Source organism: Triticum aestivum, chromosome 2D (assembly GCF_018294505.1).
Source record: "Triticum aestivum cultivar Chinese Spring chromosome 2D, IWGSC CS RefSeq v2.1, whole genome shotgun sequence".
Classification (NCBI taxonomy): domain Eukaryota; kingdom Viridiplantae; phylum Streptophyta; class Magnoliopsida; order Poales; family Poaceae; genus Triticum; species Triticum aestivum.
The window spans coordinates 653312113-653330289 of NC_057799.1; the positions used below are offsets into that span (position 1 = coordinate 653312113).

The 18177-nt window shown below is 43.8% G+C and overlaps 3 protein-coding genes across 3 annotated transcripts; 1 reads left to right on the top strand and 2 right to left on the bottom strand.

Annotated features, from left to right (window-relative positions):
- Window positions 1–816: 816 nt before the first annotated feature.
- LOC123055412 (DNA-directed RNA polymerase II subunit RPB1) lies at window positions 817–3617 on the top strand. The gene is made up of 4 exons (XM_044479427.1): window positions 817–2714; window positions 2873–2944; window positions 3049–3114; window positions 3222–3617. Exons 1-4 carry the CDS (start codon window positions 967–969, stop codon window positions 3313–3315), a joined length of 1980 nt encoding a protein of 659 aa, XP_044335362.1. The 5' UTR covers window positions 817–966; the 3' UTR covers window positions 3316–3617.
- A 293-nt stretch (window positions 3618–3910) lies between these two features.
- On the bottom strand, window positions 3911–5083 carry LOC123055416 (chitinase 2-like). The gene has a single exon (XM_044479431.1). The coding sequence runs from the start codon at window positions 5080–5082 to the stop codon at window positions 4078–4080; it is 1005 nt and encodes a 334-aa protein (XP_044335366.1). The 5' UTR covers window position 5083; the 3' UTR covers window positions 3911–4077.
- Window positions 5084–16761: 11678 nt separating this feature from the next.
- On the bottom strand, window positions 16762–18010 carry LOC123055415 (26 kDa endochitinase 1-like). Its single transcript, XM_044479430.1, has one exon. The coding sequence runs from the start codon at window positions 17949–17951 to the stop codon at window positions 16938–16940; it is 1014 nt and encodes a 337-aa protein (XP_044335365.1). The 5' UTR covers window positions 17952–18010; the 3' UTR covers window positions 16762–16937.
- Window positions 18011–18177: the final 167 nt, after the last annotated feature.

Sequence of the window (18177 nt, forward strand, 5' to 3'; positions counted from 1 at the left end):
AAATTAACATCAGGACCACTAAAACCAAGCACATCACAACCATGGTCCTGGAGCGTCACTTACCCCATCACGAAATTAACATAACTGGAAAATCCCAACTTCAAGGTGCAAGCTCTCCATCGCCAATCATGACCATTTAGCTAGTCGTACAACTTCGTGTACAAGTCACCTGCGCCTAAAAGAAACACCCAGCCGCCACATGCCATGGTTAGTCAGCAGCTAGCACAACATAATTAACAGCCAGCTAAAGCTTAATACAAGATCATATTCATAGTTGGCATGCATCAATACAGGAATCTACAATGTTGGATAAGGTGGTAAAGAAAAACAGAAATAGTGGAGTTAGAATCATATGCAGCACAATGAGAAAACAGAACAATAGATTTAATGTGTATATATTCTGGTGACTCTGCCAATTGTTATGATACACTCATGTGTGTATATTCTGATGTGCCATTACCATTTAGCCAACAACAACATGGACATAATACTAATTACCTATACAAGGCATCATACTCTCCATGAGAAGGCCACGGTTACTCTTTGGAGCAGTATGAGAAAGACAAGCATTGCGTCCTTGCCCTTTACTCGAGGCTCCAGGACACAATAACAACATCAACACCCACCTTTTTTGCTTGAACACACACCTAAACTAGGGACGCAGGAAACAGAAAGGCTAAATTGCGCAGACACCCATCTGGACCAAAATCAACATTTTTAATTTTGTTTATGAAAACATGCTGGTGATATTATATGCCAACGGTATCTTTACCTACAAAGAGAAATGGGGACATACCATAGAATCCCCTCGTGAACAGCAGGAAAGAATTGGCCAAGAATGTCCAGTGTGCCTTGGAGTACACCACGCTACGAAGTGTGACCCATGCCACTGAGATATGGTATGATCCTGATCCTCTAGGAACCCTCATTCCTGAGGATGTGGACTTTGTCAGGTCATACTATGAGATGCCTGATGAGGATGTCGACCCAGATAAGATGTCTCCTTGGCTGCTGCGTATTGAACTGAACCGCGAGATGATGGTTGATAAGAAGTTGAGCATGGCTGATATTGCAGAGAAGATCAATCATGAGTTTGATGACGACTTGTCATGCATATTCAACGATGACAACGCAGATAAGCTCATCCTTCGTGTCCGCATTGCAAACGACGAAGCTCCTCCGAAAGGAGGAGAGGCACAGGGTGAATCTGCCGAGGACGACGTCTTCCTCAAGAAGATTGAGGGGAACATGTTGACTGAGATGGCCCTTCGAGGCATTCCAGATATTAACAAGGTCTTCATCAAAAAGGGGAAGGTGAATAAATTTGATGAGAAGGAAGGTTTCAAAGGAGAAGAGGAGTGGATGCTTGATACAGAAGGTGTAAACCTCTTGGCCGTCATGTGTCATGAGGACGTTGATCCTTCTAGGACAACAAGTAATCATTTGATTGAAGTGATTGAAGTTCTTGGCATCGAGGCTGTCCGCAGGTCCCTCTTGGATGAGTTGAGGGTGGTGATATCTTTTGATGGGTCTTATGTGAACTACCGGCATCTGGCCATTCTCTGCGATACGATGACGTACAGAGGTCACCTGATGGCGATTACCAGGCACGGCATAAATCGTAACGACACAGGGCCCCTCATGAGATGTTCTTTTGAAGAGACGGTGGATATCCTGCTTGATGCTGCTGTATATGCGGAATCCGATTACCTGAGAGGTGTCACCGAGAACATTATGCTTGGCCAGCTTGCTCCTATTGGTACAGGAGGGTGTGGATTGTATCTGAATGACCAGATGCTGAAGCAGGCCATTGAGCTCCAACTCCCGAGCTATATTGACAGTCTGGACTATGGTGTCACACCGGCGCGTTCACCCTCCGGGACACCGTACCATGATGGAATGATGTCGCCATTGCTGAGCCCGAATTTCCGGGCTTCCCCCCTCACAGAAGCTCAGTTCTCGCCGTATGTTGGCGGCATGGCGTTCTCGCCCATGCCGTCGAACTACAGCCCGTCCTCTGGGGGTTACAGTCCATCTTCTCCGGTGTTCAGCCCAGGGCCAGGACACAGTTACAGCCCCACTTCTCCGTCATACAGCCCCGCATCGCCCAGCTATAGCCCTGCATCACCATCATATACGCCTGGCTCTCCTTCCTACAGTCCGAGCAGTCCATCATACTCTCCAACCAGTCCGTCATACTCTCCGACATCTCCGAGCTACAGCCCCACATCTCCTAGCTACAGTCCAACCTCTCCGGCATACTGCCCCACTTCGCCAAGCTACAGTCCAACCTCTCCGGCATACTGCCCGACATCTCCTGCATACAGCCCGACCTCTCCTGCATACAGTCCGTCGTCGCCATCTTATAACCCAACGTCGCCATCTTATAGCCCGACATCTCCTTCATACAGCCCGACATCACCTTCATACAGCCCGACGTCGCCATCATACAGCCCCACATCTCCTTCATACAGCCCTACATCGCCAACTTATAGCCCGACGTCGCCTTCATACAAACCGACATCGCCCTCGTACAGCCCAACATCACCTGCATACAGTCCGTCATCGCCTGGTTACTGCCCAACGTCACCGAGCTACAGCCCTACTTCACCGAGCTACAGCCCTTCTTCGGCCAAGTACAGTCCTTCAAATATCTATTCTCCAAGCAGCCCAAGGATGATGAGCCCGTACAGTCAGACTTCTCCAAACTACAGGTAATTCTGTAACTTCTGTTCATAGACTTTCTGGTGGTATTCTATTCATACATTTTTAGTTTTCTTTTCCGTAAAGTGGATAGCCCTGGCCTTATTATCGGTTGATGCTCGAAGCAAAATACTTGTGCTTATTTGTGCTCACATATCTGTTTCTGCAGCCCGACCTCACCGTCCTACTCGCCCACCTCACCGTCGTATGCGCAACCAAGCCCGTCATACAGCCCCACAAGGTGAGCCGAATTTCAGTTGATCATCCTCCTTGTTTCAACTTAAAGAACACCTGTTGCTGTGACAAATACAATGGGTTGCCTAACTCACTGCGTGCATGCTGCAGCCCGATCACTACCTCAGGATCTGGAGGACCTAGCCCAGATTACACCCCAACTTCTCCAAACTACAGGTAATTAAATTAAGTGCGTAATCAGGCTTATCTATCTCGTCGATCTGCCCTTGATGGAAGCACACCATTGGTTAGCTCTTCTGATGATATCACTTTTGAGCATGCAGCCCCACTGCAAGCTACTCCCCCACCGCACCGGGCTACTCGCCGATATCCACCGAGCCGCAAACTAGTGACAAGGACAAGGAGATTGCTCCCTGAAGCCACAACTCAGAGAAAATTGCTGCTGGCCACTAGCTGCTGTTCTTGTTTCCTTCCGCGTTGCCAGAACGGGCCTTGGGTTTGCTGCGCTTGCCGATAAATTGCTGCTGAACTTGAGTTGTTATGTATGATAGATGTTGTGAGTGACTCCCCAGTAACTGTGTTGTTGAGAATTTGCAATTGTACTTAATAATGCGTCGTTGATCGGATTGTTATGTTAAATGATGTTGTTGATCGGATTGTTATGTTAATATTTCCATTGGAACTTCTTATTATTTTGCCAAGTCCTGCAGATTTCCTTATGCTGCTATGCGTTTGGTTGGCCTTAACTGTGCTTTAATGTTTTTGAGCTGCACCATGTCCTCGATTTCCTGTGAAGGCTCCCCCTCTTGTGCTAATTTCTATCAAACTTCACACCTGAGTAAGGATTAAGGGTTACAACTTGTACTGTTACTGCTGTCAGGTACAAGTTTTTTTCTCTAATTTTCATATTACTTGCACAATTTTTTTGTTTAATTCTCTGAAATTTTCGCTGTTTGCTTGTGACCAGGTATAGGACCTACTTGGTAGAGTTATGCATACATGGGAAGACATGTTTTCAATAAAGAACCTGTGATCGGGTGGAGCGATGCTCACACACAACGGCAACTTTATTCATCCATTTATTTACTTATAGACTACTCCTCGAGATTATTTATCAGTAATCACATGCACACAGGCATGCATCGAGGACTGACGCTAGATTTAGATCGTAGTATGTTGTTACTGCGTCACTTGCTGGATCAAAAGCCCCTCGACGAAGGGCCTCTGGTTGTAGCAGTCGAGGTTGCTCCCGTAGCCGACGCCAAGGATGTTGCAGTAGCGCTGGTAGAACCTGATCCGGTCGGCAACACGGCTGTCCTGCCCCCTGCCGCACTCGAGCCCCCTGTTGATGATGTTGGTGATGACGCCGTACCCGGGCACCCTTCCCGCCGCATTGTCTGCGGCCGTCGGTGTCCACTGGCCGGTGATCACGGCGTGGGAGGACGGCTTGTTTGCCTGTGGCGTCATCCAGAACCACAACGCCGTCTTGAACGACACCGTGGCATCGGTGGCCACAAGGTCTGGGTTGTTGAGCAGGTCCTCGCCGATGGCGCGCCCCGCGGGGCCGTAGTTGTAGTTCCAGGAGAGCATGATGGGGCCGCGGCCGTAGTACTGCCTTCCTTGCGCGCAAGGCCACTCTGACGATGGCTGGCAGTAGTCGGGCGGTGAACCCAGCTCCCGCTTGAAGCAGTAGCCCCAGGAGTAGGGGCCGTCGGGCGCGGTGGCCCACCCGCCGGTGGTCTCGTGGGAGGTCTGCCCGAAGAAGGCTGCCACCTCCTGCTTCCGCGTCTCGGTGCTCCCGGTGGTGCCGAAGGCCGGGAACGCGGCGGCGGCGGCCAGGAATGCGTCGTACGTGTAGAACCCGCCGGCATCTGAGCATTGGCTGCTGTGGAGCAGGAACTGCTCGAAGATGTCCCTGGAGATGATGGACGACACGCCCCCGCCGGGGCTGGGTCCGGGAGGGGTGGGGCCGCAGCCGCTGCACTGGCTCTGGCAGCCGGCGCCGCAGTAGTGGGAGGTGCTGCCACAGTAACCGAAGCGGCTGCAGCAGAGGCAGTTCGGGCACGTCGCGCCGCCGGCCTGCGAGCCACACTGCTGGGCGCGGGCCGCCGTGGCGAGCGCCGCCGCCAGGACCACAGCCAGGATGGCCGCCACCCCCGAGGCTCTCATTCTCAGTATAGGCATGGTCGGATCAATCTTGGTGCCGGATAGATTATGGCGCCAACCAAGTGCCGCTATTTATAGATCTCTGGTCATGATCAATTCTATGTGTGGAAAATCGGTGGAGAAAGGTGCGTGCTGCTCGTTGGTTCAAGTCTGGACATGACATGTCACGAGTTCCCCTTATCATCTTCATTACTACAGGACCATGTGCATGTCTTCTCTCATAAATTGTTGAAATGTAGCCAACAATAACCGATTAGCCACATCTGATTGATAAATTAGTTCATACTGATGAACCATGTGGCATATCTTCGTTGAACCATGTGGCATATCTTCATTGAACCATGTGACGAAGACGTTCACTGTTGGGATTTGATCTCAACCAAGAAGACAACAGGATTAGCCTGCATGTTGTCCTGTTCCTAAAAGTTATAATGATCTGCTCAAATTTGGAGTCGTGTACTCCTACTAGTGTATACACATGGGATTAGCTTAAAAAAGGATGATAAAATTAGCTTACTAAAAAGAACATGTACTGCAACTTTGCGATGTGTACTATAGTGTATTACACAAGGGTCACAGGTAGCGCGGGCCTTGGCCCTTGGGGGCTATTGGTGTGCCTGGCCGTCTTCCAAGGTCTGGTGGGGCTGTTGTGGGTCACTCTGGGTGAAAGCTTAAGTCTTTGACAAGGGGCGATGACGGCGGCGACGAAACCATGGGCGTCGTTATCCTTCTCAAAGGCGTCTTCGAAGAGTTCTCCCACTAATCTCCGGATTGTGGGCAGGTTGGTGTGGAGTTTCGAGTTGGCTGGTGTTGGTACTGCTTTATTAATTTAAATCCGAGCACCCCTTGTGCATTTTATCTAAAATAGATATGTTATCGGTGCGAGGTGCTCGCACATTCCTAGATTTATTTCAGGATTTAACGACTTTATTTTTTCAGTGGTAAGTGATGTTCCCAACAACAATAACTCACATATGGTGACTTCGTCAATCTCAAGACTCATCGCCTCGGTCTCTTGGAGATACTCACAGGGATGGGTGTGCATGCATGCGCTCGTAGATGTGAGTGTGTGCACCTGTGAGAACCTGCACATGTACTGTTTCTCTAAAAAAACAATATGCACTCCATATTTTTATTCTAACACATGCTACCATCTATGAAATGGCTATTTGATGGGCGACTAGAAACGTTCAGAATCAACAGAGTTGTACTGTAATTTTCCTCCATTAATGTGAGTGGCATGTAGAAAAGACGCAAAGTCACAGTGTTGTTGCTTCGATGTGTCGTTTAGGTCATCTCCAATGGCTACATGTAATGATGCAGCACAAAAATAAACAAGTTAAAAAAATCAAGGTTGTATATATGTATGTTAACCAGAAAATCTTGCACAAGCTGTGAGGTATAAATAGAGAGTAAATTTATACTTTTCTCTCACCTTCTATAGGACAACTTAGACACGCTCTATTCGAATAATTGAATGATGGCTTATTGGTTGATGACATAGACAATATTACCAACAAAGTAACACATGAAGTTGCTCTTAGACAGAATGGAGAGAGCGAATAATGGAACTGTTGGAAGGGTACCATAGATCCATATATAGTGTTGAAGTGTTGGAGCGAACCAAAAATGACTGTCAATCTCTAGAAACATTTCTGTGCCACCAAGACATCAATAACATTTTTGTCATGTCGTCTGCCAAAGTATTGATTAAAATGAAAGTGGCTTGGCACGTGCCCATAAGGTAGAGTTCATAGCAGGAAACCCCTAGCCGCTATCCGCACGTGTGCGCATGGATCCTGAGATAGGCAACGACTGCTAGACACCGTCTAAATGTGTGTATTCTAACTGCATGTACAGTGCAACCTAAATTTTGTATGTGTACGATAGATTATAGTTAACCTAGTAGTGATGTGTCTTAGATTGCATCTTTATAGGGTCCTAGATGTATTCAGTTCAAGCTGAATTTCAATTCAGTTTAGGAAAGAGTTTGCATATGGTATGTAAGCTAGACGGGATGCATGTAAAAGCCAGGACAGTTTCGTGTTGGGCACGTTGCCACACCGTGAGATAAAAAGGCTAATAAATGTAGTTTTTTTATTTCTTAGTTGCATGTTATTTTGCTTCTGTTCGAGTCAATCTTTTCCTTTGTTTTAGTCTTTCTCTCTTTGTGTATGCGTGCTCTTGTGTGTGTGTGTGTGTGTGTGTGTGAGGGAGAGATAGAGAAATGGGGGGTAACATCTCCAACAGGCAAAAATCACTGTTCTGACATGTGGACGAAACAATATCACAAAATGAACCGTTGGCGAATTTTTTTCACCCGACTGAGTCTTTTGTGTAGCGCCCGACAGCTAGGCGCCACACTACACTGTACAGCGTCTGACTGACAGGCGCTACACGCTTGGCCAGTGTAGCACCCCGGGCTGCCTGAAAAATGTTAAGTCAGTGTGTAACGCCTGAGATTTAGGCTCTACACTAATGCTGGCCACACATGTAGCGCCTGTCAGTCTGGCGCTGCAAGTGTAGTGTGACGCCTAGCTGTCGGGCACTACACAAAAGGGTCAGCCGGATGAATTTTTTTTGTCAACGGTTTATTTTGTGATATTGTTTCGTCCATAGGTCAAATTTGTCGTTTCTGCCTCTCCGACATGAGATGCAGTTAATCTTTAACATGTCAAAGGGATGGTCAATCGCTAACTGTTGTTCGAACACTCGACATATACATGAAAGTTTTACAATTTGTGTGCATATCATACTATTCTATGAAAGTTACATTATTGCATGGTTGTTCTTGCATATTGTAAGATTTATGCAATATGTGCAAGTTTTTAAATCATTTTTTATGAGGTTTCCTTTTCCTTTTTTTTACTTCTTTCAGGGTAGTACCAATGCCCTTAATTGACTATATTTTAGATAGAATAACATCTTTTAGTTTCAATTTAGTTTACTGATAAAAGGAAGTGACTCATACGGGAACAAGTTAGGCAACTTGCCAATACAAGTCCCATATAAACGTGAGAAAACCAATGAAATTTACTGACTTTGCTTGGAGTCGTCCATGCATCATTTTCACATAGAACCATGCATAATTTTGACGTGTGGTGGATGAATAATCCTTGCATTCATTCATCTAACAACTGATGATTTATTGGGGGCCCTGGGGACTTAGCTAGCCACGAGAGGAGTATGTAGGCCGATACAGACAAGACGGTGCTGTTATCTTGTCATGTTGCAAGATATATAGGAAAACAAAATTTAGATAGAGACAGGACTTAGCTAGCTAGATATATAGGAATACGAAGGTACATAGAGATGAGACGCCGCCTCTCTTGCTTGCTTTAGTTATATGTTGTTCTCTTGTTATCTCATCCAATCAATATTAATGTTGGGTAGGCAAGTGGTTAAGTGAAAGGAAGTGGTTTAGATTGCAGCCATGGGTTCTTATTACCAGCCCTGCACGGAATATGATTTTACTTGATGTAAAAGTGATTCAGCAATCCAAATCAAACTAAGAGCCACATAGTAGGTGTACTCCGTACCAGAAACTAGTTCATATTTCTAGTCCCATACATAACATTTAAAACTTGGAGACGTACTGATACGAAAACAACCGCGTATTTGAGCGACTAGATTTCATATTAGTTTGTATTCTCTTCCAATTGCTTAGAGGTGTTATTAGTCAATTGGGTAAACATTTAAAACATCGTTCAAACATTAGTTTGCGTATTTCCTCCGACAACAAAAGGAGTAACCATTTGATTTAACCTACCGCCGCAGTAGCCAAACTCAACGTCGTGATTTTTCGCCTCAAGCTCTAGCGGGACGGTACCCTCGATCGCTTTGAACCTTTATTTCGACCAAACTTTCAGCCCGGTCGTCAAGCCGGGGTATACGTGTTGTTCCCTCCATCGCGCTCTTCCTCAGCCAGAAGGCAAGGGCACTAGGATTAGACAATTCCATGGTGCCAGCCATTTGCCGATGCCTGTGGCTACTACTGTAACAACTAATTAATAGTGACTTGTAGAACTCCGGCAATTAACAGAGACCGACCGTGACTGTACATGTGATGCACGCACGTCTACGGAACCACTGAAAGTTTGCTGTAGCCACTGAAAGTGGACATGCAACTGTAGCAATGTCCCCTGGCCGTGGTCATTTTTCCATTCTTTTTTCTTCTCCGCGAGCTAAGCTGCCATGTATTACCAATATATACACTATTTACAAGACAGTTTTCGAAAGAGCACGTTTGTTGTTTTTGAGAACTAAACGCACATTTGTTTGGTCCCTGCATCTACATGGGAACCACTGCTCTAGGTTCAACAAATTCCCTTAGGGCCAAAAAAGAAGAAGATGCGAGCGGGTATTTTTTTCCGATGAAAGATGTAAGTGAGTTGAGATGACGCGGTCGTTGAAGGACCTGCTCGGTCGAAACCATGTTACAAAACTGATATTTTTGCCAGCACCGTCAAAGGACCTGCTCAATCACATCATGAAACTGGGACCTAACACCCATCACAACTCACCAAGGAAACGAACAAAAACACCGCCTCCCCAAGAACTAACTGCAGTATTTTAAACTAATTTATGTTACACTAAAGCAATTTTATCTTTCTAGTGACAACTCGAGTGACATATATTCCATTGGACCAACTATGCCTCACGCAAAAGTGATACATCGCTCTCAACGTTGCTAGATGGACTGGCCAAGCGAGCCAGCGTGCCACACGTAGTGTAGTTTATTATATTACTATTATTATTTTTACACCTATTTATTTTACATAGGTCGGTTTTATTACCTCAAAGATACATATTGATTGGTTTTATTATAGTTTAATATATGTTCACAAATTTTATAAATAATCTCATATTTAAAAAAATCATGCATACCAAAAAATGTCATGAGTTCGAAATTGTTTGCCAAAACAGAAATTATTTGCTAATTCCAAAAATGTTTGCAAATACAAAATAAGTTCATGAATTGAAAAAATATTCATGCGGAGTTCAAAAAGGTTGGGGATATGAAAAACACTCTGCAACAAAATATGTTTGTGAATTCAGAAAATGTCCACGAACAAAAATTCATGTAGTCAGAAAATGTTCACGCAGAGTTCAAGTTTGTTTCGTGGATTAAAAAATGTTCAGAATTTCGGAAAATATTCGCAAGTTAGAAACAATGATAGAAAGTGTGAAACAAGTTCTTGCATTCAAAATAATAGTTGAAAATTGTGATTAATTTTTTGAAATTTGGAACATTTATACAAGTAATTTTGAATTTTCAAACATTTCTGGATATGTGAAACATTTTTGAAATTTCAGAAAAAATTGGAGAACTCAAACAAAAATTGAAATTTTCGAACATTTTTTATTATATTGAAAAAAGGTACAACAAACCCACCAAAGATAAAAATAAAAATAAAAAGGATTTAAAACAAAATAACAGACCAAAAACCGAAACCAGAAAAAAGTTGAGAGAAAAAAACGACGGAAGGTTGCAGAACCTTCCCCAAACAAGATGGAAGCTATTGGAAGCTTCGTTAATTTGTGCCCCAATCCCACCGTGCAACCTCTGATAGGCCGGCTCTCAGGCAGTGCCCATAGTGGGCGAGCAGTACCATGAGCCCAATTCCTATTTGGCTCCTCAAGCGCCACATATAGGGACTTTCGTCAATGGCGCACACCCCTCACTAAAGAAAGAAAACTAGGTACAAAAAGCGTCAGTCCATGTAACATTATTTGCCTAAAAAGGTATTTTTTCTGGGCGGTTTCTCCTTCGGGGTTTTCCGACACAAGTTTTTTTTGGTTTTTTCCTTTATCCAATTTTCCAAATGGGAAACGTTTTTAAAATTCGAATCTTTTTCTTACATTCGTGATCTTTCTTTCATTTTCGTGAATTCAAATACGCAAACTGTTTGAAATTTGTGAACTTGTTTTGCGGAAATAAAATTCATGAACTTTGATTTGATTTTGTGAATTTTTTTGAAATCATGTTTGTTTTCATTTTCATGAGATTTTTCAAATTTGTGAACTTTGTGTTCAATTTTTGGCGATTTTCAAAATTTGCAAACTTTTTCCTTTCATGAATTTTTTCACATTTACGAACTTGTTCAAATTTTGTGAATTTCTTTTGAATTCTCTGTATTTTTTGACTCAATGGTCATCGATCTACTAGGGTATTAGTTACTGTGCACCTATTAGTAGGTCAAAGAGTGAGCAGTTGCTACCTCTTGAGCACTGCGTTGGTTTTCCCTTGAAGAGGAAAGGGTGATGCAGTAAAGTAGCATAATTATTTCCCTCAGTTTTAAGAACCAAGGTATCAATCCAGTAGGAGTCCACGCGCGAGTCCCTCGCACCTACACAAACAAACAAGAACCTCGCAACCAACGCGATAAAGAGGTTGTCAATCCCTTCACGGTCACTTACGAGAGTGAAATCTGATAGAGATGATAGGATAATATTTTTGGTATTTTTATGATAAAGATGCAAAGTAAAATAAACAGAAATAGAAATAGCAAAGTGTTGAAAGATTAATATGATGGCAAATAGACCCGGGGGCCATAGGTTTCACTAGTGGCTTCTCTCAAGGTAGCATAAGTATTGCGATGGGTAAACAAATTACTATCGAGCAATTGATAGAATTGATCATAGTTATGAGAATATCTAGGTATGATCATGTATATAGGCATCACGTCCGCGACAAGTAGACCGACTCCTGCCTGCATCTACTACTAGTACTCCACACATCAACCGCTATCCAGCATGCATCTAGAGTATTAAGTTCATGAAGAACAGAGTAACGCATTAAGAAAGATGACATGATGTAGAGGGATAAACTCATGCAATATGATATAAACCCCATCTTTTTATCCTCGATGGCAACAATACAATACGTGCCTTGCTGCCCTTACTGTCACTGGGAAAGGACACCGCAAGATTGAACCCAAAGCTAAGCACTTCTCCTATTGCAAGAAAGATCAATCTAGTAGGCCAAACCGAACTGATAATTCGAAGAGATTTGCAAAGATAACCAATCATACATAAAAGAATTCAGAGGAGATTCAAATATTGTTCATAGATAATCTTGATCATAAACCCACAATTCATCGGATCTCGACAAACACACCGCAAAAGAAGATTACATCGAATAGATCTCCATAAGAGAGGGGGAGAACTTTGTATTGAGATCCAAAAAGAGAGAAGAAGCCATCTAGCTAATAACTATGGACCCGAAGGTCTGAGGTAAACTACTCACACTTCATCGGAGAGGCCTTGGAGATGATGTAGAGGCCCTCCATGATCAATGCCCCCTCCGGCGGAGCACCGGAAAAGGCCCCAAGATGGGATCTCACGGGTACAGAAAGTTGCGGCGGTGGAAATAGGGTTTTGGCTCCGTCTCTGGTAGTTTGGGGGTACGTAGGTATATGTAGGAGGAAGAAGTACGTTGGTGGAGCAACGTGGGGCCCACGAGGGTGGAGGGCGCGCCCGGGGGGGGGGGGGTAGGCGCGCCCCCCCTACCTCGTGCCCTCCTGGTTGATGTCTTGACGTAGGGTCCAACTCCTCTGGATCACGTTCGTTCCGAAAATCACGTTCCCGAAGGTTTCATTCCGTTTGGACTCCGTTTGATATTCTTTTTCTGCGAAACTCTGAAATAGGCAAAAAAACAGCAATTCTGGGCTGGGCCTCCGGTTAATAGGTTAGTCCAAATAATAATATAAAAGTGTAAAATAAAGCCTAATAATGTCCAAAACAGAATATAATATAGCATGGAACAATAAAAAATTATAGATACTTTGGAGACGTATCAGCAGTCAACATGGATCAGTCTCTTATTCAAACATTTGGTGCTCTTTAACGGGCCAACCCATGCTGCTGCTGGGGGTGAGAGTCAGTTTGCTTCGTGGCGCTGACTAGGAGGTCTCGTCTTTGTGTGCACTTTTGCGCAGTGATTTTGATTTTCCGGTGAGTGCTCCATGAATGTTATTTGTGGCATAAACTTTGCAAGATCATCGAAAGTTTGATCATGTGTGATGTCCCAAAGTTTCAGACTTTTTTGATTTTGTTTTCAATTGGTTTTGAATTTACTATTCATGAGGGTGTAGGGACACTGGAGAGCTGTAACACCTTTATCTAACCCTTTCCCTTCCAATTCCAGTCTAAAAGGGAGCATGACAAGAAATTCTCGTTTGAGATATTTACTCTTTGAGCAGAAAGAACGACACGAATCAATCTGAAGAAGGTGATTTTAGGTTTCTCTTCTTGCATTCTTCTGAGCTTGTTTCTTCCATGTTGTTGCTGTGTTCCATCTCAAATCTTAACTTATTTTAATTTTCATTCATAATCCTCCTCTCGCCAAGACCCCTTTTCTCATTTGTAACCCTTGCTCTCCCTTGTTTTCCATCTGAATCTATGCCACGTTGCTACGCTCGCCTCTATGCCTCCTCTCATCTGAAGGTGTGCTAATTTCCCCTTTCTGTTCTTTTGTTTTCTGTTCAAACAATGTACATTTAAAAATTGACAACGATTGTACTGTTAACTTACCAATTTACTATTGTGTTTCCTTTCCTTATATTAGTACTAGGCTTACACTAAGATTTTTCGTGTTGCATAATGATTTTTAAAAGCCTTCATCACATGAATTACAATCTGGTGTATCTTCTTCTTGTGTGAGTTGCGAAAATTACACAGGTACAATTTGGTTAGTTTTGATTATTTTTTATCTTCCAGGTTTTATTGAGTTCCCTTATGTTAGGTTCTATGCTTGTGGCAATACTGTTTTTTTTTCTTTAATCTGCTTGAAGTTATTCCTCCAAAGGCATATGTAAGCATCTTTTGAAAATAAGAGTAAGGCTGCACCGCAAATGTTTGAGCGACAGACCAATTATAGTTTAGTAATTGTTGCATTACATATTGATAAAGTTTTTTTTGATGCTATTTTATTTTTATCATGCGAGTAAATTGGCGAAATAAAACAAATATCTTTATACAAAACTTTTATACTTGTTTCAATTTATTTTTATTATAATATGTTCTTACTGAGTATCATTTTTAATACTTAGTTGTGATAATTAACAATGCAAAATTGTTAAATAAGAATTATTATTCTTTCTATACAATTGTGACTTCTATTATGGATAAATTTGTTTCCACAAAATTTGAATTGTATGTTGTAATAAAAAATGATTAAACTTTAATAATTACATAACTCATGTAGTGTATATTTATGTATTTCTGTGTGTCTACATGTGTCCCTATATATACTAATATCATTACAGTGTAGATATCTTTAAAGTGCAACGTCTATTCAATATCTTAGTAGTGGTTTGCAGTTTCTATTGGTTAATTATATTTATGGAAACTTCAAGGATATAAATTGTGCCATTGGTACATAGGTCTTGAATTTTGGGATTAGTGATATGTTGACTACATGTGCATGTTTTTACTTGGAATTAAAATACATCTCTTAAAATAATCGACGACTAACATAAAAAGGGTGCCAAACTTACTTTTGTGTGCATACAATTTGATTATTCATAGGCTTTATACAAGATCTCCTGCGAGTCTCTCACAACAAAACTATCACGGTCAAATTGGGTTGTTTTTACTAATACATGATATTAGTCAGTTGTGTAGAGTTGCCCTTGCGAATAGAGTTTTTTTTAATATCTTTGGTATTCTTTGGATGTAATGGATAATAGTATAGTGGTTACTAGTATATTTTTATATTTTGCACCCTCCCCCGCTTGGGACCCAAGTCGGCTATCATGTTTGCCTGTCATATGGCCAGTCCTAGTTGTCGAGCAGCGAGTTTCTCCAAGGAAGGCGCCTTCTCAAAACATCAACGGGTCAGAAAGATTGGATGGTGCGGTGGCTTCAGAGAGAAGTAGACATGCATGTTGCTTGCCTTACTAAACATAATTGTGCTATATTTTGCTCCCTTTTCTTGCTCTATCTATGCTTGTCTCTAGAAATGTTAGCAGTTGACTAACATCATTTCTCCTTGTATAAATAATGGAATGGAAGAGGAGGCAATGTTTACTTTGCTTATTTTGCCTATCTTCCGTATCTAAATAGACATGCCCACACTAACAAAGTTCTTCAACACACACTATAGGCACCGACTAGGAGATCTCCTACACAGTAGTGGGCCTCCCCTCGGGTAGCCGGTTAGTGGTCTGGCCCAGTACCTTTTGTTTGGCTGACGTAATGATGATGTCATGCACATTTTTCCCATTTTGTTTATATTTTGAAAATCATAATTAAATTTCAAAATTATGATCAAGTTTGAAACACATATATTTCAAAACTTAAAAATTATTTAAAGAAGTAAAAATCCATGATTTGAAAAATGTTAAGGCAATGTACAAAAATATAAACTTTACATGAGAAAAATAGACATCAAAATATATATTTGAAATAATGCTAACATGTATAAAAAATGTTCCTGATGTATATAAAAATGAAAAATGTGTATGGAGAAAAGTAGACATTAAAAAATATATTAAAAATAATGTTAATCATGTATTTGACCATACATGTTCAAGTGCTCACACTACACGCTAGCTAATTCTGCTGCTGTTCAAGTTCGAGTGTTCAACCGTACCGGTGTACGTACATGCATCAACCTCGACCGCTTTCTCATACAAACAATTCTTTTTGCATCCTCACAAACAACATAATCTTGCAATCAAGTCCCTAACAATTTGCAGCCATCACCCTCGACTTCTTGTTTCCTTACAAACAAGATCATAGCCGCCACGCCAGATCAATCTCCTCGCCCCTTCGGATCCGACTGTTGCCCTGTGCTGTGAGGTAGACGGGAAGGGATTCTCGTCTCTCATTCTTTGTGTAGTACTCCCTCCGTCTTTGAAAAAGTGTACTTCAAACTTTGTTGAAAAGTCAAACTTTTTTTATGTTTGACAGGATTTATACAATAATACACCAACATTTGGGCCATCAAATTAGTAGCATTAGATTCATGAAAATATATCTTCATCATATATCTATTTGATTTCACAAACATTGATATATTTTTGCACAAACTCGGTCAAATTTTGAGATAGTTTGACCCTCCAACGAAGTTGAAAGTACACTGTTTTAAGAACGGAGGGAGTAGGTTTTAGGATTGCGGTGACGTCGCACCGACAATGATGCCGGTGTCATCTCAAAATAAAACCATCCAGCTCCAACCCCTTCTTGGTGACGCTTGGTGTCTCCAAGTAAAAATAGAAGATGAGGAACTTGTGTTGACCCCATATTTATCATAAAATTCAACTTTCTACCCCTCAATTCCGCTTGGCAAAAGTTACTTCCAAGGTCAAAAATAAACTGTAAGCATGGATGTATATCTATCTATCCAACACGAAACATGCTCAAGATCCACATATTATGACGGTAATCAATCTTGGGTCAAGTGTGCCTCGTATCAAGAACACAGAAGGACATGTTTTTAATAACAATAATGCTAGACCTACGCAATCTATCTACATAATTTCCTTTCTAAACTAATCAGCCCCCTCCCCCGGATCCGGCTTGCCTGCTCCCTCCCCATGCTCCCATCCGTGCTCCCACTTCATCCTACGGCAAGTCTCGTCCCCCTCCCCCCTCCCCTCCGATTTTCACGATGTGGGCCTGGGCCTAATTTGTCATCCAACGAAAATAGGCCAAATCAGCTAGTACATAAGCTTACGTAGCTAAATTACGTAGGTGTAGCAAAGTCCTTTTAATAAAGATGCAACATTCTCAACCTCTACACCGAGTCGAGAGATACTCACACAACAATGGGAAATTTACCCAAACAGTACTTCTCAAGCTTATTTATGGGTGATCACATTCATACATCCATGCATGGAGGACTCGCTCACAGTCTTAGTATGTTGTCACTCAGTGGCAAGCCCCATCGAGAGCCCACTGTTAAACGGCCTCTGGTTGTAGCAGTCGAGGTTGTTACCATAGCCAACGCCGAGGACATCGCAGTAGCGCTTGTAGAACCCGATCCGGTTAGCAACACGGTCATCCTGCCCCCTACCGCACTCGAGCCCGCCGTTGATTATGTTGGTGATGACACCGTACCCAGGCACCCGACCAGCAGCGTTGTCCGTGCCCGACGGGGTCCATTGGCCTGTGATCACGGCATGGGACGACGGCTTGTTCGCCTGAGCCGTCATCCAAAACCATAACGCCGTCTTAAACGACACCGTCGCGTCCGCGGCGACCAGGTCCGGGTTGTTGAGCAGGTCCACCCCGATGGCACGCCCCGCGGGGCCATAGTTGTAGTTCCATGAGAGCTGGATGGGGCCGCGACCGTAGTATTTCTTGCCCGACGCGCACGGCCACTCCGGCTTTGGCTCGCAGTAGCTTCCCGGCGAGCCCTGCTCCTGCTTGAAGCAGTAGCCCCAGGCGTACGGTCCGTCGGGCGCCGCGGGCCACCCGCCAGTGGTCTCGTGGGAAGTTTGCCCCAGGAAGGCCGCCACCTCCCGCTTCCGCGTCTCCGTGCTCCCCGTGGTGCCGAATGACGGGAACGCGGCGGCGGCGGCGAGGAAGGCGTCGTACGTGTAGAACCCGCGGGCCTCTTGGCAGTCATTGCGGTGAAGAAGGAGCCGCTCGAAGAGGTCCCTGGAGATGATGGACGACACGCCCCCGCCGGGGCTGGGGCCGGGAGGGGTGGGGCCGCAGCCGCTGCACTGGCTCTGACAGCCGGCACCGCAGTAGGCGTCGCCGCTGCCGCAGTACCCGAATTTGCTGCAGCAGAGACAGTTTGCGCACGTCGCGCCACCAGCCTGGGAGCCGCACTGCTGAGCGTTCACGGCTGTGGCGAGCGCCGCCGCCAGGACCACGGCCAGGATGGCCACCACCCTAGGGGGTCTCAGTACCGTGGGCATGTATGGCTTCATGATCGATCTTGGGTGGTGCCTGATAGATTATGGCACCAAGTTCCGCCATTTATAGGCCTTCTGTGGAGAAAAGTCGTGGTGTGCCTTAAAACTAGATCAATCGTGTGTGTGGAAAATCGGTGCAGAATGGGCCTGGAGAAAGGTGCGTGCAACGCCATTGTACTCACTCATTGATCATCGTTTGAATTATGCTGCATGGCACGCCACAAATTTCCATTATCTTCTT

Excerpts from the sequence above, each read along its gene's own strand:
- LOC123055412 (XM_044479427.1), top strand. The coding sequence starts at position 967 with ATGCCTGATGAGGATGTCGACCCAGATAAGATGTCTCCTTGGCTGCTG. Across the intron at positions 2,715-2,872 it reads CAGACTTCTCCAAACTACAG|CCCGACCTCACCGTCCTACT; the intron begins GTAATTCTGTAA and ends CTGTTTCTGCAG. Across the intron at positions 2,945-3,048 it reads CCGTCATACAGCCCCACAAG|CCCGATCACTACCTCAGGAT; the intron begins GTGAGCCGAATT and ends TGCATGCTGCAG.
- LOC123055416 (XM_044479431.1), bottom strand. The coding sequence starts at position 5,082 with ATGCCTATACTGAGAATGAGAGCCTCGGGGGTGGCGGCCATCCTGGCT.
- LOC123055415 (XM_044479430.1), bottom strand. The coding sequence starts at position 17,951 with ATGAAGCCATACATGCCCACGGTACTGAGACCCCCTAGGGTGGTGGCC.